We start from the raw sequence: 24,137 nt of genomic DNA on the forward strand, positions 1-24,137 counted from the left end.
GAGAGAAAACTAGCCGGGCTGCAGCAGGCAGGGCGTGAGTGGGCTGCTGCACTTTGCAGGGACCCTCACTGGGTGCTAAGGATGGAGTGGGGTGCTTCCTGCACACCCCGGTACTGGATCAGACCTGGCTGCCAGCCTCTGCCCTCCTCCGTTCCCTCTCTTGTCATCCTTGGAACCTCAGGGGCAGGAAGGAGCACAGTCAGAACCCCAGTCCTGCGTCTGTGGAGGGCCCGTGGCTTTTAAATCAGGTGGGAGTGAGGAGGACGGAGCGCGCGCGGACGAAACCCTGGACGCTAACGCGCCACCTGGTCTTGGCCTGGTCCCTGCCTGTCTTGGTCTAAGTTTCCCCACCTGGAAGTTGAGGGAGATGACTTAAATCAGTGTTTCTTAACCTGTGTTGTGTATCCCAGCCCACTGAACCCTTGTTGAAACGCAGTCTGATTTAGCAGGTCTGGGGTGGAGCCAGAGTCTGCTTTCCCGACCAGCTCCCAGACGCTGCTGCTGCTGGTCCGTGGACCCACCTTGAGAAGCAAGGACTTAGACCACCGACTGCCCTGGACCTTGAAAACTCAGTGACTGGGTTGACTGAGCTGCTTGTGACTTCATAAGGCATCAGAAGGAAGCTTGGGATTAGCTCCAGCCTCTGCGCGAACAGAGCCAGCAGCTCCCAGTGGTGGAACAGGGGTGGGAGGGCGGCAAGCTCCTCCAGGCGCCCGCCGAGGCTGCGTTTGAGTGGAAAAGTCTCTGCGGCCATTGGAAAACTTAACCAAGGCCTGCTTCTGCTCTAGGGCAGGGGTTCTTAACCTTTTTTGTTCCATGGACCCCTTTGCCAGTCCAGGTGAAAATCACAGACCCCTTACCAAGTCCACACTACACTGCGTATTATTAATAAATCTATCAAACCCGCACCAACACGTCCCTACAAGAGTAATGCTGTTTTGAATTTCAGTTCAAACTCACGGACCCCTGGTTAAGCACCCTTGCTCTAGGGTTTCTTAAGTCATCTGCAATGTAGAAGAACACAGCACAACCCACCAGTTATTCTAGTGGCCCCAGGAGGCCCTCGGAGGTGCTAAGGCCCCTGACAAGGACAGCAGCTATCAGTTAAATACTGTAACTCACTACGCTAAGAATGGAACTGTCACCAGGTTGAGTAATGAGCTTTAGCCGCTGCCTGGCTGCCCATTCCGTGGAAAGGTCCAGCACTCCCCAAGGAGAGAAGAAGGCAGACGAGGCAGCCAGCCTGGCGTGCTGGGCTTCCCCTCGCCAGCTAGCTCACACCCTTGGGTTACGGCACACGCCATGGTTTTGTACTTACTTATTGGCATGTCTGGGGCTCTTCAGGAAAGGCTGGTGGATATGCATCTCCTACAGCATTTTTGGCACAAAATGCCCTGCCAGTACCTGACTAATCTTAGCAGTAACAGGGATGTCATTGACTATGAGAGGACCGAGGGCAGGGCGGGGACTGTGGACAGAGGGGTCCAGCAGGCTGGGTATCCCCTCCCAGCCCCACCCATTTCCCAGATAATGGCGGGGAGCTCGGGGGAGCCACCCACACACCTCCACCCCTTTCAGATCTGGCCTCTTTAGAGCCCAGAGGAGGGTGCCAGCACCACTGGCTGTTCCTGTAGGGAAGAAGAGGTCTGGGGAAGGCACTTCTCTGGCTTCCTGTTGAGGGTGATAGCTTCTCCTCTGTGGGTGTCACAGTTGCCAAGCAGTTCCATTTAAAGGGTCAGTTTCTCGAATGAGAAGAGGGGCTCAAAGTGAACCCCTTCTTTAGTGCCTAAGAGGCTAAACGGTTCGGGATTCCTAAGGTGGGGACCTGGGGATCTGGACTTCTTTGGCAGCCCCTACCCTGCCCTCCATGGGTGCCCCTCCTGGCTCTGCTGATGCCAGCGCGGGGCCCTGGCCGGCAGGGGGCCCTGGCCCTTGGCTCACCATGGCCAGCTCCTGGGTCCGTGCGAGGGCCATCGGCGAGGAGCATGGGTCCCTCAAGTCAGTGTGTGCACCAGTATACGCACGTGTGTATCATGCAGGCCTGAAGATGGGTGTAAGCCTGTGCCCACACGCGTGGCTGCGCACACGGGGAAGGCCGTGCACGTGCATATGCGAGTGTGTGAAGAGGGGTGGGAGGCATCGAGCCTCCTTGAACACCGGCCACAGGTTGGCTCCGATTTTCAGCTCCTGGAGGAGCCTGCCCCTTAAAGGAAGGGAGGGCGGTAGCTTTGTAAAGTGAATAACAATCCCCTTAAGACTTCGGCCCCCATCTGCCAGCTGCAAGGGATTTACGTCAACCGAGGCCCCTCCTCCAGGTTGGGTTCCCGGCTCTGGTGTGCCGTGAAAGACCCTCTCCCAGGTCCCGGCGGAGCTGCGGGCCCCTTAGCCTCGGCGCCAGCCCGCGGGCCGGCACGGGCTTGGCGAAGGAGCGGCGCGGCGGCAGCCCGTACCAGCTCGCTGGGGGCAGGGCGGGCCGGGCGGTGAGAGCAGAGAGGGCGTGTCAGTCCTCGGGGAGAAATCGGAGACAGCCGGATCCTGCCTGGCGGGTCTGTGGCCCTCGGCTCAGCTTACACTTCCAGGGAAACGGGTCACTCTGGGTGGAGGCTCGCCCCAGATATCGGCCGAGGACTCAGCCCTGAGCTCCTCGGAGAGGCGGGACAGAGCGTGGCATGTGGCTTACAGATGTCCTTGCAAGGCCACTGTGTGAGGCTGGCCTGTGGGCGCCTTAGAGACAGACCTGTCCAAGAGCAAGCCGGGGCCGGATGTGCCAGCTCTGAAGAGCAAGCCGGGGCCAGATGTGCCAGCTGAGGGACAGGTTCAGAGCTGCCAGAAGCCTCTGGGGCCCTGGCTGCCCTCCTGGAGGGGCAGCAAGAGGAGCCTCGTTGGGCTTCAGGAGTCTTGCCTACTGTTACCTTGCTGTGTGACTCTGGGCAACCCTCTTACCCTCTCTGATTCTCCATATTCCCTTGGAAGTTTTTTTGGCATTGATATACTGGGATTCTGGTTTTCTTGCCCCAACCTTCTAAGAACGGAGTGAGGAGGACCTAGGAGGCCAGGTTCTGAGAAGATGTGAAGGGCATCATGAGGAGGGGGACAAAACAGAAGGGAGGAGGGTTCAGATGTCAGGGCACAGGGAAGAGGCGGCCCTGGCTCCCCGGACGGACGCAGGTCAGCTGCCTAAGGCTAGCTGGGACCCCCCGCCCCTGGGCTGTGCTCTGTCCCCAGGCCCCAGGCCCTGGCCCATCACCTCCCCAGGGCTCAACCCTCTCACACTTCTCTTCCTCTGAGGAGTTCTCCAACCTGCTCTCAGGGCCCCGAGTAGCCCCCGGATCTGTCCCTGCTGCCCCCAGCCCCGGAAGACTCAAAAGGGAAAGGGCCAGAGGGTGGTGGCTTCTCAGCGGCTCAGCCACAGAAGGGCCTTCTGGAGAGGCCCTGGCCTCATAACCCATCTTCAGTCCAAACGACGGACTCCTGCCCCACGACGACTCGCAGGGCTTCTCGGAGCCCTGGCTGCTCGCTCCGCCCTCAAGAAGCGCCCTCCGTCTCCTGTCAGAAAGCTGCAGTTCTACCAGCAGAATGCCTCTTAGACACCCCCAGGGAGCTGAGGGGAGGGGCCGGGGCCGTCACCCTGTCCCTTGTGCACTCTCTCCTCACCTTGCCGCTGCGGCCACCTAAGAGGTGGTGGGGAGGTGGACCCCCGGGGTGAGAATCTGGAGATGGGAGCTCTTAGCATCCCTTGGTTTCAGTTCTTTCTTTAAGTTCCTTGGGGAAGACCAAGCCTGGCTACTCAACCGAGGGGCAGGCTCATCAGGCAAAGCCTGGCCTAGAGGGGGCAGAGGAGATTTGGAGAGCCCCAGGAGTGGCAATTCACGCTGGTGGGACAGCGCCCCCAGGGGAGTCCGGTGGGTGTGGCCGAGGGCCCAGGGCACAGACACAAACAACACACAGCTCTCCAGAGCCTTCAAAGCACCCTTTATCCAGGCCCCGTGGAGCCGAGTGCCCCCGCCAGCCGCACCCCCAGCTCTGGGGCCCTGCGGTGGCCCGTGGCCTGGACCGTGCAGGCTCCCTGCTCTCGGGCTGCCCCCCGGATGCTTGCCTAGGCTTTGGCCCAGCAGGTGAGGCCTGGGGAGGAGGTGGCCTCAGCCCCTCTTCCATCCCATGCCCCAGGGACTCCATCAGCCCCGGCTAGCTCAGCACCACGTTAAATAGACCCACCCCCAGAGCACCCCCCGCCCTGCGCACTGAATATATTATTCTAGGCTAATGCCTTCTAGAGTAGAGCGGCTCTCTCTTCCTGCTCTCTGCTCCAGGGAATACCCTCTCCCTAAAAAATCAGGGGGATAGAGTTTTTTCCTTCCACCCTGGGTTAGAGAAAAAGGGAGGCCTGGGTTGGGAAAACCAGGAGTCCCCCAGTCAGTCTCTTCCTTTCCCAGGGCACACTCTCCTGCTTGCCCTCTTGGCAGCCAGTGAGACTTACCCAAGGTCCCAGACTGAAGACTCGGGGTACTGATCCACTTAGGACTCACCCTAACTCTGACAGCCCCAACGAGCTCTGGGGCGGGGGCATCGACTTTGAGCCCACCGCCTGCCTTGGTTCTCCGACATGGAGAGAACTCGGGAGTTTGCAGCTCCTGACTCAGTCTACCCGGACCCCTGAGACTGCCCCTGGGCATCCCCCATCCCCAGTGTCTCCGGGTCTTGCTGTGGGGACACCCAGCCAGCACCAGGGCCTGGGGTCGATGGGGGCCGGGCCTGGGCAGGCCTGTCCCCGGCCCGATCAGCGTCTGGGCCCGGGCCGGGCCTCACACCCAGTACTGGCCATTCTTGAGGGCGGGGTTGGGTGTCCGGCAGAACTGCAGCAGCTCTGGGTCCGGCTGGCCGCCCGGCGGGGGCCCCTGGCCGGGCACGGCGGTGAGCGCGATGGCCTGGCCCGGCTCCACCTTGCGGAAAGTCTCGGCGTCCCCGGCCAGGCCGTTGCGGGGCTTGGCGGTCAGGATCTGGACGTCGTGCTTGCCCGTCTTGTTGCGTTTGCGGAGGTAGAAGAGCAGCGGCAAGAGGAGCGCCAGGAGCAGGAGGACCAGGCACACGGGGATGATGACGCTGAACATGTTGGCCTCGAGGAAGCCCAGGAAGCCCCCCCTGGCCACGGCGGGCACGGGGCTGGAGGCGGCCGGGCCCGGCCGGGCCGTGGGCGTGCCGCTCTCCGGCTGCCCCGCTTCTGTCCGCGCAGCCTCAGGGAGGCGGAGCAGGGCCACGCCGTAGGGCCGCGCCGCGCTGTAAGGCTCCGTGGTGAAGTCCAGCGAGGCCACGGCGGGCGGGACGCCCTGCGCCCACAGCTCCAGGGTGAGGCTGTCGCCGGCGGGGCCGGGGGGCCGGCCCTCCGGCCTGCCCACCTCCAGCCCCAGCCTGCCGTCCTCGAGGTCCCGCTGGGTGAACTGCTGCACGGGCTGGCCGCCCCCGGGCTCCGTCCCGGCTCGGGGCACCCGGACCACACGGGCGTGCCGGGGCGCTGCCAGGAGGCGGAAGCGGGGCACGCTGCCCGTGCGGTTGGCCAGCTCGGCCGCGTCGAGGACGGCGGCGTCCAGCCGCAGGGTGGCACCCTGGGGCCACGGCCCGCGCCCCCCCACGCGCAGCAGGGCCCTCACGGTGACGTTCACGGTGGCTGACGCGTTGGCGCCCCTGGCCAGAGCCAGGACGCTGAAGCGGTCGTGAGCGGAGGAGAAGTTGGTGAAAGCAAAGGCCACCTCGCCCTGGTCCACCTGCAGCTGGCTGAAGGCCGAGGCGGGCTGCCCGCCCACCAGGAGCTGCCCGTGCTGGGGCCCCTGGGTGAGGCGGTATGCCGCCTCGGGCTCCTCCCGATCTGAGACCACCTGGAGCTGCTGCCGGCTCAGGGAGGCGCGGCCCAAAGCCTGGGGCACCTCGAGGGGCACCCGCCGCCGCACCTCGATGGAGGACGGCAAGATGTCCACGGCCAGGGACACGGGCAGGGGTGGGCTCGCCCCGTCGGACACACGCAGCTGGAAGACACCCGCCACGCTGCTCCCGTTGGCCACGAAGGCCAGCCGCCCCGCATCCACGTCGGCCTGCGTGAAGCGCGTCACGGGGCCCGGGCTGCCCCCCGCCAGGCTCAGGAAGCCGTTGTGGGGTGCCCGCTGCACCTCGTACTCGATCTCCCCGGGAGCCGAGTCTGGGTCCACCACGCTCAGCTGGGCCCGGGAGACGGGGGCCCGGGAGCCCCGGGGGAGGCGGAGCGGGATGGAGGCCTGGGGCCGCGGCGGCCGCTCGTTCACGTCCCGCACGGTGATGGCGAAGGCTTCGGAGGTCTGGGGCCCCGCGACGGGGGCCCCCGCCGGGCCCTGGAGGTGGGCGCGGAAGCGGAAGCCGTCCTGCTGGGTGCCCCCACTGCCATGGGCGTACGCCAGCTGCCCGGCGGCCAGCTCGGACTGCAAGAAGTGGGGCCGCCCGGCGTGGAGGGGCTCCCCGGACACCAGCAGCTGGCCCCGTGTGGGGAACTGCGTGATCTGGAAGAGCACGTCGTGCTCCGGCCGCCGGGGCAGCGGGACGCTGGCCAGGAGGTTGGCGGCGTCGAGGGCGGCCACGGTGATGTCAACCTGCTGGCCCTCAGGGACCCAGAGACCTGCAGGTGGGACACAGGGGATCAAGGTCCAGTCTGCTGGGGACAGCCTTGAACCGGAGCCCCCAGGATGGGACGTGGGGGGCTGTGCCTTCCTCCTCAGTCCCAGGGCCTCAGGAGGACAGGACAGCGGGCCCCCCAGGCCTCCCACCTACCCCCCGTTTAACTCCCCAGGCCCCGGGGGTGGGGGACAGGAGCTGCTAGCTGGCCTCGTCGGCCCTTCTTCCTGGGCCTCTCGTGATCCTCCAACCTTGCCAGACCCTCTCACTGTTCACCTTTGTTCTTCCAGAGGCGGCTGGGCCGCTGCGGACAGGCATGCTCGAAGGTCACGGTCACGGCAAGTGTCACGGCCAGGTCGGGGGCAGGGGGCGAGGACAGCTGCAGCTCCAGGCTGTCGTGGGCCTCCCAGAAGGGCTCGAGGGGCATCTCGTGTTCATACAGAACATCCCCGGCATGCACCTGAGGGAGTCACCACCACGGGGGTGAGAGGTGGGCCCGGCCCCCGCTGCCCAGGAGCCGCCTCCAGGGCTGGCACCCGCGCTGGGCGCTTGGGTGTCCCTGACAGCCCCTCAGTGCCCACCTCCGCTCTGGGCTCTCCAGGCTGTGCCCAGCTCTGTGCACCTGGCTCCTTCCCTCACCGCTCACCAGGCAACTGAGTGCAGTGGAGAGCCGGGTCCTGGAGCCAGTTCAGGTCACACCCCTGCCACCTTGGGCAAGTCACCTCATCTCTCTGAAACTCTGGGTAAAGCAATAATCCTGCCTTGCCACTGTCTAATGCAAGTCCTTCCTCTTTTGCCCTGGATACTGTCCCCTCCAGCCTCCTGCAGATGCCACTCCCACCATCTCCCTTCTCTCCTGTGCGTCTATTTCCTCCCCTAACGGCGCGCACATGCTCTGTTCTTTCTTCCACACTTCTCTTGATTTCACTTTTTCTACCAGTGGCTGTCTCCCCTTTTGCTTCTCCATAGCAAAACTATCCGAAAGAACAGTCTTCCCTCTCCTCCCTGTCCTGAGCTCACTCAGCTTCTGCTCCTGCTTCGCCATCCCCAGAACTTCCCTGCGTGGCTGGATTCTTAGGTCTTACCTGCTCAGCTGCCTCGGGCACAGCTGAGCACGCCCTTCTCCAGGACATCCCACTCTCTCACTTGTTGCCCCTTCAGACTTTGGTTGGTTTGTTCTCCCCAACACTAGTCCGTTGGTCTTCCTCTATGTGCAGGTGCCCCCCGAGGCACTCACCCAGTTTCAGGACTTCTAACGCCATCGAGGGAGATGACCCGCCCCCCCCATTCCTATCTGCAAACCCAGTCTGCTCGTGCCTGGGCTCCAGACCCGTCCCCAGGGCTCCGCCAGGAGGCCTAAGGACTTCGCGCCGCCTCCCCCACTTCAGCTGCTGGCACCTCTGGTATCCCCGGGGCTCAGGTCCCAGCCCTGGAGCCGTTCTCCACTCCTCTCTTTTTCTTGCACCCCATCTTCTTGACGGGGTTACTGCAGTAGCCTCTTGTCTCCCTGCTTCAGCCTCTGCCCCGCTCATGCTACTGTTCATTCTTAACCCAGAAGTCAGAGTGAGTCTTTGGAAATGCAGGTAAGGGGAGGCCGCTTGTGCTCAAGACCCTGCAGTGGCTCCCCTCGGGACCCCACCTCCGCCAGGCCCCACGCCCGCTCTGCCCCAGCCCCACCTGCTGCTCTTGAAGGATGTTTGCGTATTACAAACCAGGGAATATTCTTCCCTTCCACTAAGAAATATGCCCCCCCCCCCTTTAAATCACAATGTGTCCTCTTGGCTTATCTTTTGCTTTTCCCTTTAGGGGACACAGGGAACTAAATTCCTTCTCTCAGAAAAACTGGACTTGTGTAAAATAAGATGGAAACGGACCGGGGTTTGGTGTGCAGGACACTTTGGGAGCAGAGGGGTCTGTGGGGCACTGGGGAGCATTGCCCCAACTAAAGGATCCCCACCTAACTATGTGGGTAGGTCCTGATCGGCAGGGGGGTCACCGTCCTCTCTAGGGGGGTGATGGTTAAGTTCCCGTGTGAACTTGGTTAGGTTATTGTGTCTAGTTGTTTGGTCAAGGAGGCACTGGACCTAACTGTTAGTATGAGGATATTTTGTGGCTTTAAACCATCAGTAAGTTGATTGCATCTATAGCTGATTACATCTACAAGCGACAGAGGAGACTGCCTTCAGCAATGAGAGAAGCCCCAGCCAATCAGTTGAAGGCCTTAAAGGAAGAAATGATGATTTCAGCAGTCAGAAAGAAGGATTTCTATCTCCTTCTAATTTCAGCCCGCTGGTGCCTCCCGGGGAATTCACAGACTTTCAATCAGACTTCCCAGCTTGCGACCTGGCCTGTGGAATTCTGACACACCAGCTTGCCGGTCTCATGAGCCAGTTCCCATAATAAATCTCATAATATTTACACATGTATTTTGTTAGTTGTTTCTCTGGAGAGCCCTGACCAGTGCAGGGGGCAGAGCCCAGTCTAAAGAGGAGCAGAGCCCAGTCTACTGGGGGTGGAGGGGGTGGGGGGCAGCATCTAGGTTTGGAAGGGAGGAGAGTTGCTCCTCAGCTGATTGCTGTAAGAGGGAACACTGGCTTTTAAAGAAACTGGAAATCAGGTTTTTATGGGAAATCCCCTAACGGTCATATGTTGACAATTACTTTTTAAAAATTAAATGGTTGGTGCAGGCAAACGAAACACATCTGTGAGCCAGCTGCTGCTGCCAGGACTGCCAGTTTCTTATCTCTGTCTCAGGCTGAAGGGTGGGGGGGGGGGGGGGGGGGGGAAAGAAATCGAGGCCTTCGGGAGGCTGGAAGCCTGGGTGTAGGGAACGGCCATGAGGGGTATCTGGCGGAGGGGTGAGGCAAGGTGGAGAGGGGTCCCTGAGCTCCGGGGCAGCAAGCGGTGGCTTTGGGGAAAGAGGCCTTGGACGAGCAGGCAGAAGGCACAGCCCTGACTTTGCCTTTTCCTAGCCACGTGCCTTGAATAAAGTTACCTGACCTCTGTGAGTCTCAGTTTCCTTTTCTGCAAAATGGGGACACTGGTCCTGCCCTGCCCAGCTCGGAGTGTCAAGCAGCAGTCACAGCACTACCCAGCCCTGCCCTATCCCCGTCCCCCTCTACCTGCTTCTCTGGGTGGCGTTGCCAGCCTGGCCCCTGGTGGCCATTCGATCTAGGCCAGCCCAAGGCTGGAGTGGGGGCGGGGAGTGCTGGGTTAATGTGGGGCCTGTAGGGTGGGGGAGGGCCGGAAGCCCTGGTCCATCCCCTCCCCTTCCTGGGCATCTGATGACTCCCAGCACCTCAAGGTGCTCTGCCCGCAGTCACTAGCCTGCTGACTATTTCACTGGGAGCTGGGGGCAGGAAGGGGGCCACAGCAGAATTTGGGGCTCCAAGAGAACAGAGAAACCCAGGGCCTGATCTCACTGATGTGAAAGACCCAAGGAACTTTTTCCTGCCTTGGTTAAAACCGTCTATTCCCTGCCCCGTGCTCCCCTGTCCCCCAAGATGCCTGATAGCTCCCCATGTGAGCTTCCCGCTGGGGTGAGGTGGGGCCTCAGATTTGCCCTTGTACTTCTCGGAGGCAGTGTGCACCCTGGACGGGGGTGGGAAGGAGTGGGCCGGGCTTGAAGTCCCTGGGAGGCGGGGAGGTTGGAAAGGGACCCAGGGGTGGGCTCTGCCGGGTGGTCCCCCGAGTGCCCTGGGAACACCCTGGAGGAGTCGCAGCAGAGCCAGCTCGGGGCCGACCCGAGGCCCCTTCCCACCAGAACTAACCCGGCTCATCTGCTGGTCTGGACACCCACTGAGCCGCTGTCAGAGGGTTAGGGCCACCGCCTTCTCAGGTGAGACCGAGAAGGAGTCTTGCGCTCTCTGCCCCCATCCTGGGGTAACTCCTGCTCTGCCCTGGGAGAGAACGAGGCTGTCCTGGGACTTCTGGCACCCCTGCCCTTAGCGGGAGTGTTTCGTGTAAGTGATGGCCATTGGCCCCCTCTGGGGCACGCGGCACGAAAGAGCCCGTGATGCCGCCAGCCCAGCGTTCTGTCGGCCTCTTCCCGTGGCTGGCGGGCCTCTGGCCTCTGGTGTGCTCTGGAGCAGCTGGTGGCTGTGAGGGCTGGATGGCAGCGTCACTCGCACCTCTGCCTCCTCTGTCTGCTCCTCTGCTTTGCTTCTCTCGCCGGCACCTGGCTTGGGCCGAGGCTCACCCCTCTGCCCACAGGCCCGTCAGCTGCCTTCATCTCAAACACGACCTCCTAAACTATGTGCTGGCCCTCCCTAGGCACTGCGGTGTCCTGAGCACCCCCGCACGGTGCATTTCCAGTCCCCGGGCTTCCTTCTGAAAGCTGCCCTGGCAGCCAAGCCCCGGGACCGGTCCCTGTTCGGGGGCCTCGTGTCCCTCTCCCCTCCCCCTGAGCGCAGTCAGCCCTCATTTGCCCTCCCAGCCTGGTGGCCCCTGGGGGGCTGGACATGCAGAACTAGGCTGCAGCAGGCTGGGGAGTGCCTGCTGCCAACCATGCTGGAGCTGGCACCCATGGCCACCGGTGTCCACGGCACGGCGGGGCCCCCCTGAGGCTGGACGGAGTCTGAGCAGAGGTGGGTCCTTACCTCGGCCTGAGTGAAGTTCACCAGCGCCTTCCCGGGACTGCCCTGCTGAGCATGGAATAACTGTCCCAGCTGTGGGCCCCGCACGACACGGTAGAGCAGGTGGCGGGGGTCCGTGCCTGCGCTGGAGCTGGCTTTCAGGTTCTGGCTGCTGAGTGGCTGGACGGACCCTTGGACGGCAAGAGGGGTGTGTCGGCCTTTGGCGGGGGGTGAGGGCCAGGCCTCCGACCCCCAGCGAGGCAGCGTGCCATCCGCCCCCAGCCGCTGGGAGGCGGGAGAGCCCAGCGCTTGGCAGACCCACCTGGGCAGACGGTCAGCGTCCGGCTGCCCTCCAGGGGAGAGGAGCAGCTGCTTCTGGGCCATCACGCGGAAGAAGTGGCCGGCGGAAGTGTGCTCGCCGTCGGAGAGGTTGAAACGGAAGCCTCCCTCCAGGGCTCCTGGGGGCGGGTGGAATCGGGGCCTGCTAGTCTCAGATGCCCCCCCCCTCAGGGCGTCCTCGGGGGCTGCAAGCACAGGGCAGGGCCCCCCTCAGCACCCACCTCTGTGCGTGAACAGCACGAGCCCGCCGTCCAGCTGGGCCTGCGTGAAGCTGCGCACCTCGGCGTCCGGGGCCGCCCGCAGCACCACGCGTCCGTTGCTAGGCTGCTCGATGGCGTAGACCAGGTCCCCCGGCCCTGAGTCTCTGTCTGTGCCCCTGAGGGCCCTCTGGTGGGGATGGGCACAGTGGTCCCCTCCCACACCTGGGGACAAAGGCTGGTCAAAGTTCTGCCTGCACTGCACCCACCCATCAGGTGGCTCTCGGGCCCCGGCCCCCCCCATGCTGGGCTCCTCTGCACAGAGACCCCCTAAACCCCATTCACCGTTCCCTGTGACCTCAGGCCCCAGAACCCCTCCTTTCCATGTACCCCAGTGCTGCCGGTCCCTCCAGGCCAGCTCAGGCCCCTCCTCAGGAAGCCCCAGCTCTTAAATGCCCCCCCCCCCACAAGTGCTTGCTCCCCAGAGACTCCCACCCTGAACGACAGTGCTGCTTAATCTGGCTGTGTCTTCCTGGTAGGCCTGGTCTCCTCGGACCCCTCCACAGCACATCTGGGCAGGGGGCTGGGCACATGGTGGCAATGTTGGTTTTTGCCCTGTCCATATAGTTAAAATATCTGCCCTTCCAGGACTGAGAGCCTGGCGTCATGCAGCACTAAGGCAGCTCTGGGTGAGGGCCAGGTGTTCCCAGCATAGTCTTGGGTCCCAGGCAGGGGGGCGAGGGGTGCCTGCTTGCAGACAGCCCCTCCCCATGCTCAGCAGGACAGGATCCCGTGTCCCCAGCCCATCCTCCCGGGTCAACAACTTGCGAACAGTGTTTGGAGGGACTCCCATGCCCCCAGAACAGAGTCTGCTGGGATTCCTGGGCTCTACCTGCGGTAGAGCTCTAGAGGGAGGGGCCACAATGTACGGGTGAGACTTTAGCCCTGGGCTCCTGGAGCAAACATGGGTGGATGGCGCCACCTGGTGGACCGTTGCTGGGTCCTCGCCATAGGCACATCCTGACGATTCCCAGCGTCCCATGTCAGAGACAGCCCGTCATCCTCCTTTGAAACCTTGCATGGCTCCTGCTGACCCAGGAGCGCACACCCCAAAGTCCAGCCTGTGAGCCCTGCGCATCCACCATCGTGCTGTGTGGGCACCTCTAGCCACACCCTTTTGTTTCATCAGTGACAACTTTTGTGACCGTGGAGAAGTTCTGTCACCTCCCTGGGCCTCAGCTTCTACCTCTGCTGAGGGGGGACAGAGTGGGAACTAAGCTGTGGCCTTTCCTTGCTGGGGGTGGGAGCGAGGAGCTTAAGTGCTGCCCACCCGGAGCCCACCGTCGAGGGCTGCAATAACTTTCTGCGGGAGTTCTGGTCCTGAGCTGGAGAAAAAGTGTCCTGCTGTGGATGAGTCTAGGAAAGAGGAGGGTCCAGCACAGCCATTCACAAGGCTATCCACTCACTTATAAGTGTCCAACAACAAAGCCTCACACAGCTATTCCACTTTCAGAGCACTGCCTCCTCTCTCCTCCTGCTAATGTGCTAAGGCATATGGCCGTGTCCCCACTTTACAGAGGAGGAAATTGAGAAGAAAGGGGGACTCTTCCGCTGGGAAGGGGGGGATCCTGGCTCTCTCTCCGGGATGGGGAGATGGTGTTTTCAGGGATGCGCTCACCTGTAGGCCTGTGTTCATGGAGAGGACGGGGGGCTGGTCGTTGACAGGCAGGACGGTGACGGTCAAGGTCACGGGCTGGCTCTGGCGGTCAATCTCCGAGGCATTGGCCAGGAGGACGAAGCCGTCTGTCAGCGTCTCGCTCCCGTCGTGCACGTAGCGGATCAGCTGCTGCTCCACCTACAGCAGGCCGGTGGCCGGCGGGCAGGCCCCAGCAGGCACGCGGGTGGGTCTCAGGCCCAGCACCCTCCCTGCTCTGCCTTTGGGTGCGGAAAATGGGGACAGTGCTTCCTGCCTCCCAGGGTACTTGGGAGGAGATGAGATAAGGCGCTTACAGCTCCCTAAACATCAGCTCCCCGCCTCCTCTCTGCATGTACCCCAGACTGGGAGTCCTTGGGGCTCCCCTACCCTGGCCCCGGCTGGGCCGCACCCCCGGGGCCTCCCTGCTGGCCCTACCTCTCTCCAGGAGAAGCCCTCCAGGCTCCCGTCTTGAGGTCCTTCCTCTCTGCGCAGGGTGCCGTGCCGGGGCGGCTGCAGCACCTGCAGGCGGAGGCCTGCCAGCGTGGGGAAGTAGGGGCCGGCGACGCGGAGCAGCGGAGGGGCCAGGGTGCGGACGCCGCCCTCGGCGACACTGAAGTTCTGAGCCTCCAGCGGGACGGCGGCGGGCAGCACCTCCAGCTCCACCCGGATGCCCTCGAGGGGGGCGCCCAGGCCCGAGGCCACGTCCAGGGAGAAGGTGTCGCTCTGGGCCTCGGGGCGGGAGTGCAGGTACAGGACCCTGCCCGCGTCCACCGCCTCCTGGGAGAAGCTCTGCACGGGGTCCAGGCGGGGCGGCTCGTCCGCTGCGGCGCCGGGGGACACGGTCACCAGGTAGCCGGCGCTGGGTGGGGACTTCACTGAGAACACGATGTCTGCGGGTGGCACTGCTTCCTGGGCTGCCTGGTTGACAGAGGGTGCCGAGACTCACGGGGCGGAACGGGCTGTCTCCTCGCCCCCCACGCCCAGGAAGGGCCCAGGGCATCGGACGCCACTGCTCACTGAGACGGGCAGACACCCAGGCCCACAGCACAGCCACGAGGCCACAGCCTCTGAGACACACAATCCCACCGACCATCTCACCGCACCCTGACGTGTGGGCTGACACACACGTGCTCGTCACACACGTACCAACGTGTGCACACAGGCACACGCCCAGAGGCTGCCCCTGCTGGGGCCGTGTTGTCGCTCAACCCGGATGGTTTGCCTGGAGCTCCCGCCAGCCCCTGCTGTTGCCACCCCTCACCACCAGAGGGCCCCTTCTCCTTAGAGGTGCAGGCTCCTCGGGGAGGCCCTGCCCAGCGCCCCTGCACCTGATGACCCAGCCACGAAGGCTGCACACCAGCCCCAAACTCGCACTCCTGGTTCTCAGCCTTTGCAGGGACAGTCCCTTTGCCTGGAATACCACCCCCACCCTGCTATCGACCCCCCAGACTCTTCAAAGCTGGCTCAAATGCTGCTTCCTCTAGCATTTTAGCCTCAGTTTGCCCCAAAGTCCAGATAGCCAGAACCCAAAGGGCCTCAGAACTTGACAGTGGAGGAGAATAAGGCCCAGAGAGGGCAAGGGACAGGGCTGTGGCCACACAGCAGGTCAGTGGGCCTGCTGGATGGTTCCTGGGTGGCCAGCAGCCCCTTTCTGAGGTCTGGGAAAGAGCTGACTATCGGGAGGTGTGTGGGACAGCTGAGCCCGTCTCCGTGGCCAGCAGTCCTCAAAGCTTAGCACCCACAACAATATTCTAGTGAACGTATTTGAGTACAGAGTCTTAGGCTCCACTTCAGAGATTCCATGTGCCTGGGTGGGCCCTGGAATCTGCATGCTGAGCCACAGCACGTACACAGGACACAGAGTCACACACCCCTCACGGGCAAATGTGTTACAACATACAGATCCGCATGTCCATGTTTAAGCTCACACCCAAGACATGTGCACACACCTGCTCCCCGAGCAGCCATTGTCACAGCCCAGAACATACGGCACGAAGGCCGGTGCCGGTGCAGACAGGGCCCCCTCTCCCTGGGCCATACCCCCGCACGTTACCCCCAGCCCCTTACCTCCAGCTGGTCCCTTCTGATCTCGGCCGCCTCCCCCTGGAAGACGTAGATCTTCTTGTGCTGGACCAGGCGCAGTGGGGCCAGCGGGCCTTCCAGGGCAAGGGTCACATGTAGGGTGGCATTTGTGTGCACGGGCCCGGCCTCCACGGAGAAGGCCAGGGTGTCGCGGGGGCTAAGGCTGCCGTTGTGGCTGTAGAGAACAGCCCCGTCCAGCAGATCCTGCTGGGAGAAGGCTCTGGCTGGCTGGCCGGCCCGGAGCAGCTGTCCCCAGCGCGGGCCGGCGGTGACGTGGTAGCTGACCTCGTCCCCGCTGCGGATGTCTAGGTTGGTGTCCAGGGGGAGCACGGCTGCATCGATGGTGCCCTGGCCCCCTTGAGCAACCACGAGGCTGGCGCCATCGGCCACGTGGAGGTAGGGCTCCGAGGCCTGCACCTCGAGCAGCGCAGTGGCCTGGTGCTGTCCGTCGGAGACCTGCAGCTGGATCCAGCCACGGTCGGCGCCCGAGTGCACGAACAGGACCCGCCTCTTCCTGAGGTCCTCCTGGGTGAAGCGGTAGATGGGCCGCGCGGGCTCGTCCACGGCCACGATGCTGCCGAACAGGAGGTCCTTGCGGGTCAGCACCAGCTGGTCGTCGGCGAAGCCCAGGTCGGCGTCGCTGAAGGCCACGTCATCGGTGGTCAGCAGCCGCTGCCCGCCGCGGACCACGTGGAAGACGCGGCTGACGGTCTGCACGGGGGCATGGTCGTTCACAGGCTGGATGGCCAGGCGGAAGACGCCGCGCACCTCCTCCCAGGCCATGCCGCCGCTGCCCTCGCCCTGGCGGGTCGCCACGAACGGGATGTCGTCCTCCGTGGTCTCGGAGCCGTCGTGCTGGTAGACCAGCCGGCCATCCAGCAGGTCCTCGTTGGTGAAGGAGGTCACCGTGGCGGTCTCGTCCCGTGCCCCTCGCCACGCCAACCTCCCGTGGCGGGGCCTCTCCATGACCTCGTAGAGGTAGCTGGCGCTGTTGAGACTCTTGACGAAGAGGTGGTCAGCAGAGATGACGCCCTCGCCGCCCTCGGGCACCGAGAGGAGGACGTTGGTGAGGACAGGGGCGTCGGGGTCCCCGCTGATGTGGATGGGGAAGGTGTAGAGTGGGGAGAAGTGGGGCGGGGCCGAGACGCGGAAGCGGAAGGCATCCTCCGCCGCCTCCAAGGCTCGCGCCGTGGCCCCATAGGTCACCCGGCCGGCTTGCAGGTCGTCCTGGGTGAAGCCCTGGCCGTCGGACAACCGCATGCCTTGCAGCCGAAGGTTTCCCTTCCGGGGGGCCTGAACCACTTCGTAGTGGAAGGTGGCGGGGCTTGAGCCTGCCTCTTCCAGGGCGGCCTCCAGGTGGGCCGTGGTGAGAGCCTCCTGCCGGGTGTTGTGCGTGTGCAGAGGTTCCAGCCGCAGCATCCACACTGTGGCTCTCTGGACGGTCACTGGGAAGGAGAGGTTGCTCAGGGTCTCCTGGCCCACCTGCACCTCCAGAGCCAGGTTCTCCACGGTGTCCTCGATGTGGCGCTGCGGGTCCGTGCTCAGGAAGCGCACACGGCCCTGCTCCACGTCCCGCTGGTGGAAGGCCTGCACGGGCCACCACTCGGTGCCCTCTGCCCCGCCGGCCCCCTGCTTCTGCAGCTCCCCGAACCGCGGGGCGCCGGCGACGCGGAAAAGCACGCTCACGTCCTGCCCCACGGCGTTGGTCTCTACCGACAGGTTGGCGGGCGAGATGGGCGCAGCCGAGCCCTGGGCCAGGCGCAGCCCCGTGTTACGGCGGATCTGCATGGCCGGCCGGACAGCCACCACCTTCAGCGTGGCCGGGGGGCTGGCCTGCAGCCCGTCGCTGACCCGGAACGTCAGGTCCTGCGCGGGGCCGCCGCGGTGGGTGTAGACCAGGCCGCCCGCCTCCAGCTCGCGGCAGGAGAACTCGGCCGCTGGCTCGCCGGGCTGCTCTGGGCGCTCCACGGGGAGGCCGGCAGGGGTGCCGAGGAGCTGGAAGGTGAGGCTCTCGCAGGCAGAGTCTGGGTCGTAAGCCTGGAAGACGTCGGGCCCCAGGGGCTTCTGCGTGTGCTCCAGGACGATCATGAGGCTGCCGTGGGGGAAGACGACGCGGGGCGGGTCATTGACGGGGTTCACCTGGATGGGCAGGATGTAAGTCTGGCCCCTCCGCAGGCACGAGGGCACGGACGCCCGAGCCGTCACCGACACCTCCAGCACCAGCTGGTCGGAGGTGGCCTCGGAGCCGTCGTGGACGAAGCGTGCCTTGCGGTTCACCACGTCCAGGAGGGTGAACATTTTCCGCACCTGGGCGCCTGGGATGTCCAGCTCGAGCTCGCCGTGGTGCGCCCCGCGGCTCACGCTGAACAGCACCTGGGATTTGCGCAGCGCTGCCTCGCTCAGGTCCAGCGTGGGCTGCACGTGGCGCCACTCCAGCCAGACTGTGCCACCCTCAGCCACCACCAGGGGGCTGATGGTCAGCAGTTGGGTGAAATTGGCAAAGATGGGAGGCAGCCCCGGTTCAGGCACGCAGGGCTCAGGCAGTTTCACGGCTGGCCAGGCCTCAGTCGCCAGGGTGGAGAGCGCTTCATACGGGCCGTAGGCGTCCTCCTCGTACTCGTCTTCCTCCAGCCCGCAGCCGGCTGCCATGTCGCGCGTCAGCACGGCTTCCCGGAGCCCCTGCCTTTGGCCGTTGACGCTGAGGTCCTCCATGCAGCCCAGCAGGGAGGCGTTGGTGACCCCAGGGGCCAGGCCCAGGCGGTGGTCCTGGAGGTGGCGAGAGGCCTCTGCGTCCAGGCCCCCAAGGAGGAGACTGCCCCGTGGCTCCAGGTAGCTGAGGACCCCCCGGTTGGATGTACGTGTGGGGTACTGGTCCACGGAGATTTCCAGCCGGTGGGTGTCCACGTGGATGCTGACCTCGTGGGGCTGCCCGTCGGCCACGGGCACGCTGTTGTGCAGCAGTACTGTGCCCTGGCCCTTCTCGACCACGGCCCGCAGGTGACCCTCGAAGATGTCCACGTAGATGAAGTCCCCGCGCCGGCCCCCCGCCTGGAAGGCCAGGGGCGCCTGCCGGCTCCTGGTGGTGAGCGTAAACTCCAGGGTGCCCTCGTCCCGGGTGCTCCAGGCAGGGAAGGCAGCCAGGGAGTGGGGCCCCGGGAAGCCCAGGGCCACGTTGGCACTGGCAGAAAACTCTTCGGCACAGCCCTCAAGCACGTCTGCGGTCAGTGGCTGGAGGAGGCTGCGGCCATTGAGGGTGGCGGCATGGAGGCAACCTCTCAGGGGCCGGCTGGCCCCCCTCAGATAGGGCAGACCAAGGCTCCCGGTGCCCCCCACGAAGAGCCCATAGGGGACGTCCAGGGGGGCCCCCGGGGCTGGGGCTGAGCTGTTCAGGAGCCCATCCACTGACAGCGTGGCCCAGCCGTCTGTCATGGACAGGACCACAGCGTGGGGGACGGAGTCGCTGAGCGGGGTCTCCGCCGGGGTCTGCAGCCTCAGCTCCTCCTGGCCCAGGACGAGCCGGACCTGGGGAGAGACGGGGAGTCGGGGTGGGGTCAGCACAGCGGTCTCCTACGTGGATCCCCAGGGAAGGACCTAGGGCAAAGGCTCCGCAGGGCACCCTTTTCGCCTTCCTGCCATCCCCAAGGCACCTCCCAGGCAACTGCTATTTAGCAAGACGCCCTCCAGGAGATTCCACTTAGGCCTTTTCTTCTTCCCCTCTCCTTGGGCGAGAAGTGCCAGAAGATTGCCTTGGAATCAAGAAGACTCCCCCGCTGGAATAACGGGCACCTGGGAATTCCCAGAGTTGGCCCGAGTTGGCCACAGCCCCTTGGGGTCACTGAGGGCAGCCAGGGACAGGTAGCCTAATCAGAGGCCTGTGTTTTGAAGGTTTAATAGAGAAAAGCTCCCTGACCTGAGGGGCGGGGATCCCCGGGGTGAGAAGAGGGATGTGGTTCTATCTCCGTGACACTGGCTCTCTGGCATGGTGTTCCCACAGCCTGATGGAAGCCTGGGTGGTGGCAGAGCGTGGGAACTGAAGGAGCAGAGCATGAGGCAGTATGACCTTGGGCGTCCATGCATGCCACGTGTGCAGCACTCCCTCAAGGGCATGGCCCTGGTATGCCTAGCAGTGGAGCCGCATCAGTGCCAGGCTGCCCTGGGCCAGCCTCCTACAGTGACCCCTTGTGGTGGGAGAAGCAATGGCAGCAGCAGGTGATGAGGCCACAGTTGAATCCCCATTGGGGTGTGGAAGCAGATGGATCCCCAAATTTGTACTATGTATGACCTCAGGGTTCTCAAAGACCTCATGAGCGGTAATCCTCCAGACAGAACCAGAAAACTCCTTGCTTGTGGTGGCTGAGTGAGCAAATGGAAAGAGAAGGACGCTGTGGCTTTACGGGTGCTGCCACTATCATCGACAGATAATGGCAATTCAGGGTGACTGGTGCTCTGCCAGAGGGATGCCTGGGTGTGTGTAAGCAGAGCCCAGGAGAGGGCCCCATCCAGGTGAGTGCCAGGTGAGGACACTTCCTGGAGGAAGGGACACCCACAGGGAGATCTCAGGGGAGGCTGGAGCCAGTGGACGGAACCCATGAGGCAGGGGGAGTAAGTGAGCCAAGGCTGGTGGCCAGAGACCCCGAGATGCCCAGGGCCCAGAAGGTGGCTCAGCGTGGTCAGAGCAAAAGGGGCCAGCTGGGGTTGTGTGAGAAGGGAGGTTGAGGCGCACAGGAGAGCTGAGCCAGTTCATGAGGATTCACACTTTATGGGGTGCTGGTGGTGTCCATTTCACAGGTGCGAACTCGAGAGCCCAAGGTGACAGGGACTTTCGAATAAGGTCCCACAGCAGTGGGGGGCCATTCAAAGCCAGAGAAGAGATCCTGTCCTTGACCCTGGGGGGAATGTCACTGACCTGCAGGCGTCCAGAGAAGAGCTGCAGCAGGAGGTGGTCAGCTGGGCCCGCTGCCAAGAGCAGGAAAGCTTCGGGCTGGGCCGTGGAGAACTGCAGCCGGAGGTCGATGTCAGTCAGGGTCGTGGCCACAGGCACCTCCAGATGGCTCCCACCGAAGAAGGAGGCTGTGTGAGAGAGGGAGTGTGGTCGAGGCTCGGCCTCTTGTGTGGAGGAGGATGGACACCTCGGAGATGGCCGGGTAGGCTGCAGGCAGGGGCTCCATGCCGGCCCACCCTTTCGCTCTCCTATGTGGGGCTGCCCTGTGGACATCAGCCAGGTCCCCTGAACCTCTTGGTTCTGGCACCAGAAGGCATGCCCTAACTTTGTGTCCAGCCTGGACCTTGGAACCCAGCAATTCCCAGAAACACAGGTCTCCTTCGGGGAGTTTCCTCTGCCAGCTCTGGCTCTCCTCCGCTGGACCCCAGTGGAATCTCCATTCGGGATCTGGTCCCTTTCTGGCCCCAAATGAAACCATCACTGACTTGACCACCTGACCTGGTGTCACCTCTCCAGGACTGGAGCTCCAGGAGAACCACCCCCACCCAAGGCTGAACTCCCCTGAATTCTTTCTCCTAACTGCACTTGGCTCCTGAGCAGCCCTTGCCATGCCATGCCAACCTCCATGGGTTGGCGGGAGCCATGGCTGGTGCCCAGAGTTTGTGTGGAGACGGGCAGCCCATCCACCCTCACTTCTCTCCAGCCGTGCACCCAGCTGCTCTCAGGAATGAGGCTGGCAGCTGGTCGGCCTGAACGTGGGAGCAGAAAGGCTCTGAGGCCCGATGGAGAACATGTGCAGTGCTGGACCCAGAATGTGCCACAACTTCCTCCAATGGTCCAAATTGCTTCCAGCTGTAGAGTTATGAATGGTCCCCCATGAGTGGTCAGATCCGGCCCCATTGTTTCCATCAGGGCCAAGGAGCCAAGGATGAGAATGCTGAGCCCCTGCCTCCCCCAGGGCCTAAGACTGGAGACAGGGCCTGGGAGGGGCTGAGGGCCTGCTAGGCAGGGCAGAGAGGGTCTCTCAGGGCAGCAGGGTTTGCCCAGGGGCAGTGGTTTACTATGCAGGGCCCTTTTTGTCCCACACTGGTCTCCTTTTAAGCTGCCACCTCCTTCAGGCCGTTTCCCCAAATTAGCCTTCCTTGTCCTCCAATCTGCTGCTGGTCCATTCTTTTTGCAGAAGTTAAGGCCAAATACAACCTTGACTCTGCCCCGTAGATGTCCAGGCCTCGGAGGAAGACAGGAAGGAGTTAAAAAGCTGATCCGTCCCATTCCTGCTCCCCCTAAACCCCATGTGAGTAAGCAACAGCGATGGCCTTGGTGGCCACACACTCCGGCGCAGCTAGAGCCAGCTGACACTACCAGGAGGAAGCAGCATCTGAGACTTGTATGGCCTCAGGGCAGCAAACACCACTGGGAAGGATGTCCAAGAAAGATAATGCTTTCCCCCTGGACGGAGCTGAAATCCCCTCTGGTTATCGTCTCTTGCCAGCACTGGCTGGCCATACCAGAACCTTGCCTGGGAAACTAAAGGAATCAAATGAGACCTGCAGAACCATCTGGGTGGGTACGGCCCAGGGGCCCGGCACCCTCGGGTGCGAGGGACAGGCGGGGGAGTGGGCAAGCGGCAGGCGCGTAGGGGGCGCCTGATGGCAGGGGCGTGGGTTCTTAAGGGCTCAGCCCTGCACGGTCACCGAGGGCTGCCTCAGGCCCTGCAGGGCGGGCCACCGCCCAGGGAGGCTGCAGCTGGCTCACGGGCGCTCATTACTGGGGCAAGAGCCGATGGCTGAATGTTCAGGAATTTTGTGAGCCAGGTGCCTTTGCCGTAGCGGGAATATTTACACCACCCAAAGAGAGGAAAACACAACAGACCAGGGCCCCACGCCCCCATGAAAGACTGATGTTAAGCATTTACTTACCTTCCACCCATGGGGAAGGGGGCACGCCCCTGCCCTGGGCAGGAGTGACTCCCCCCATCCCCTTGCACCAGGGGTGCATATAAACCTGTTGGGGCACGGTCAAGCTCCGGGGTCTGACCAGACAGGACTGCACCAGGTGGCCTGTCCTAACCACTGAACTACCTGTCTCCAGGCCCCTCCCAGTGAGGGAGAGTAGCAATCTGTTTGGCCTGGTTCACGAGGCCGGAGTGGGAGGGTGGCAGGAAGCAGAGGTACTTTCCAGAGAGCTGGGGTCTGAATGGGCCCATTGAGGGGCTGGGCCCTGCTGCTTCCTGTGGGGCTGGGCGGGAGGGGCGCACACAGGCTGCCTTGTGCGGCCGGGAGCGGCGGGCCGGGCAGCCCCCTCACCCCAGCAGAGGTCTGGGAGGCTCTCCTAGCCCCGGCTTTGGAAACGCTGACAGTGCCACTCCCCTACCTCCTGTCTCCTTCTGATTCTCGCTTGTCTCTGAGGGGTTGTAGTTACAAGAACCCAGAAGTCCTGTTTGGGGGGAGGAAAGTTGGGGAGGAGGTACAGGAGGAAGCAGGAATGAGCCAGGAGTCAATCGCAGAGGGCTTCTAGGGGGAGGTGAGGTTGGAATAGAGGAGCAGACTGGGAAGGGAATGGGCATTCTCAGTGGAGAGCAGCAAGGCCGAGTGAGAGAACTGGCAGGGGTTCACAGGTCTCCCCTGCGTGGGCAACAGGGCAGTTCTACCCCCTCATGCCCTGGGGGCTCTGGAAAAACGTGAAGGCAGAGGAGTAGTGGGAAAAGTAGCATGGGCCCAGCCAGGCTCGGTGGCCTGATTTGGGACTCTCCAGGATCAGGATGACCACGATTTTTCAAAATCGTGAAAAAGGCCAGTCTGCAGGGGTCAGGGGAAGGGGCCACCCTTCTGTAAAACGGGCACCCTTCTCGCCCCTTCCTCCTCGTGTCCAAGCGGATTAGTCCCGCTCCCTTCCTGGGTGCGAGTCGGCTTTACCTGTGACATGCGGGGAGTTAATGGTGTGGGCTGTGCGCGTGGGGCCCGGCCTGTGGCATGGGGGCAGCAGGATGCCCCAGATGGCGTGGGGTACAAGCGGGAGGGGGCGGCACGGGCGGGTTTGTCTGGAAGGCACGTAGGTGAGCGGACAGGGCTGTGTGCATGTGTGTGACTGTGTGGGTGGCTGCCGGGGGTGCTTCGGGTTGGCGTCAGGCTGTGTGTTTGTGTGTGTGCAGGCGTGTGGGCCGGGAGCTGCCGGGACAGAGCGGCGATTGTGCCCGGGCCTGCCCGCGCTTCGGTGCTGGCCTGCCGTTAGCGGCTGGGCCTGCCCCGTGAAAGGCGCCGTGTGTTGGAGGGTGCCTGCCCCTCTCGCCCGGCGCCCATCTGAGAAGTTTGCTGAAGGTGGAGAAGTCCTTGCTGCTTCCCACCCTTCCTGCCCACGGTCAGGGAACAGGGCACTGCTGTCTGGGCCCCGGGGTGGGGCGGCTTCCTTCGCCCCAGGGCTGGGGGCACAGAGAGAGCCTGTGTCCTTCCCCGCCAATGCTGTGCTCAGATGGGGAGCCAGGGCCCGGGAGGGTGGGGTGGAGGCCACGGTCCTCCAGCAAGTCCCCTGGCGAGGCCGCTGGTGGTGCCAGCATCTCCCGGCTCCCGGGGGCACTCCCAGGGCATGGGTGAATGAGGGCTGCCCTGGGAGGCCCCAACCTTGTGGCTTGTGTCTGGGATGCGCCCGCCCTCTGCGGGTCGGCAGGTCCTGGGGAA

General features: G+C 63.4%; 1 protein-coding gene across 1 annotated transcript in view; it reads right to left on the reverse strand.

Moving 5' to 3' along the window:
• Positions 1–3,951: 3,951 nt before the first annotated feature.
• CSPG4 (chondroitin sulfate proteoglycan 4) overlaps positions 3,952–24,137 on the reverse strand; it is a 35,246-nt gene continuing 15,060 nt past the window's right edge. Inside the window, 11 exon segments of the mRNA XM_058294561.2 lie at positions 3,952–6,637; positions 6,910–7,093; positions 11,232–11,398; positions 11,530–11,563; positions 11,565–11,665; positions 11,768–11,933; positions 11,936–11,968; positions 13,422–13,598; positions 13,875–14,357; positions 15,507–19,043; positions 20,428–20,591. Of these exon segments, the coding sequence (XP_058150544.1) occupies positions 4,803–6,637; positions 6,910–7,093; positions 11,232–11,398; positions 11,530–11,563; positions 11,565–11,665; positions 11,768–11,933; positions 11,936–11,968; positions 13,422–13,598; positions 13,875–14,357; positions 15,507–19,043; positions 20,428–20,591 (6,881 nt within the window). The 3' untranslated portion in view covers positions 3,952–4,802.

The sequence above is a fragment of the Dasypus novemcinctus genome, chromosome 3 (assembly GCF_030445035.2).
Source record: "Dasypus novemcinctus isolate mDasNov1 chromosome 3, mDasNov1.1.hap2, whole genome shotgun sequence".
NCBI classification, from domain to species: Eukaryota; Metazoa; Chordata; class Mammalia; order Cingulata; family Dasypodidae; genus Dasypus; species Dasypus novemcinctus.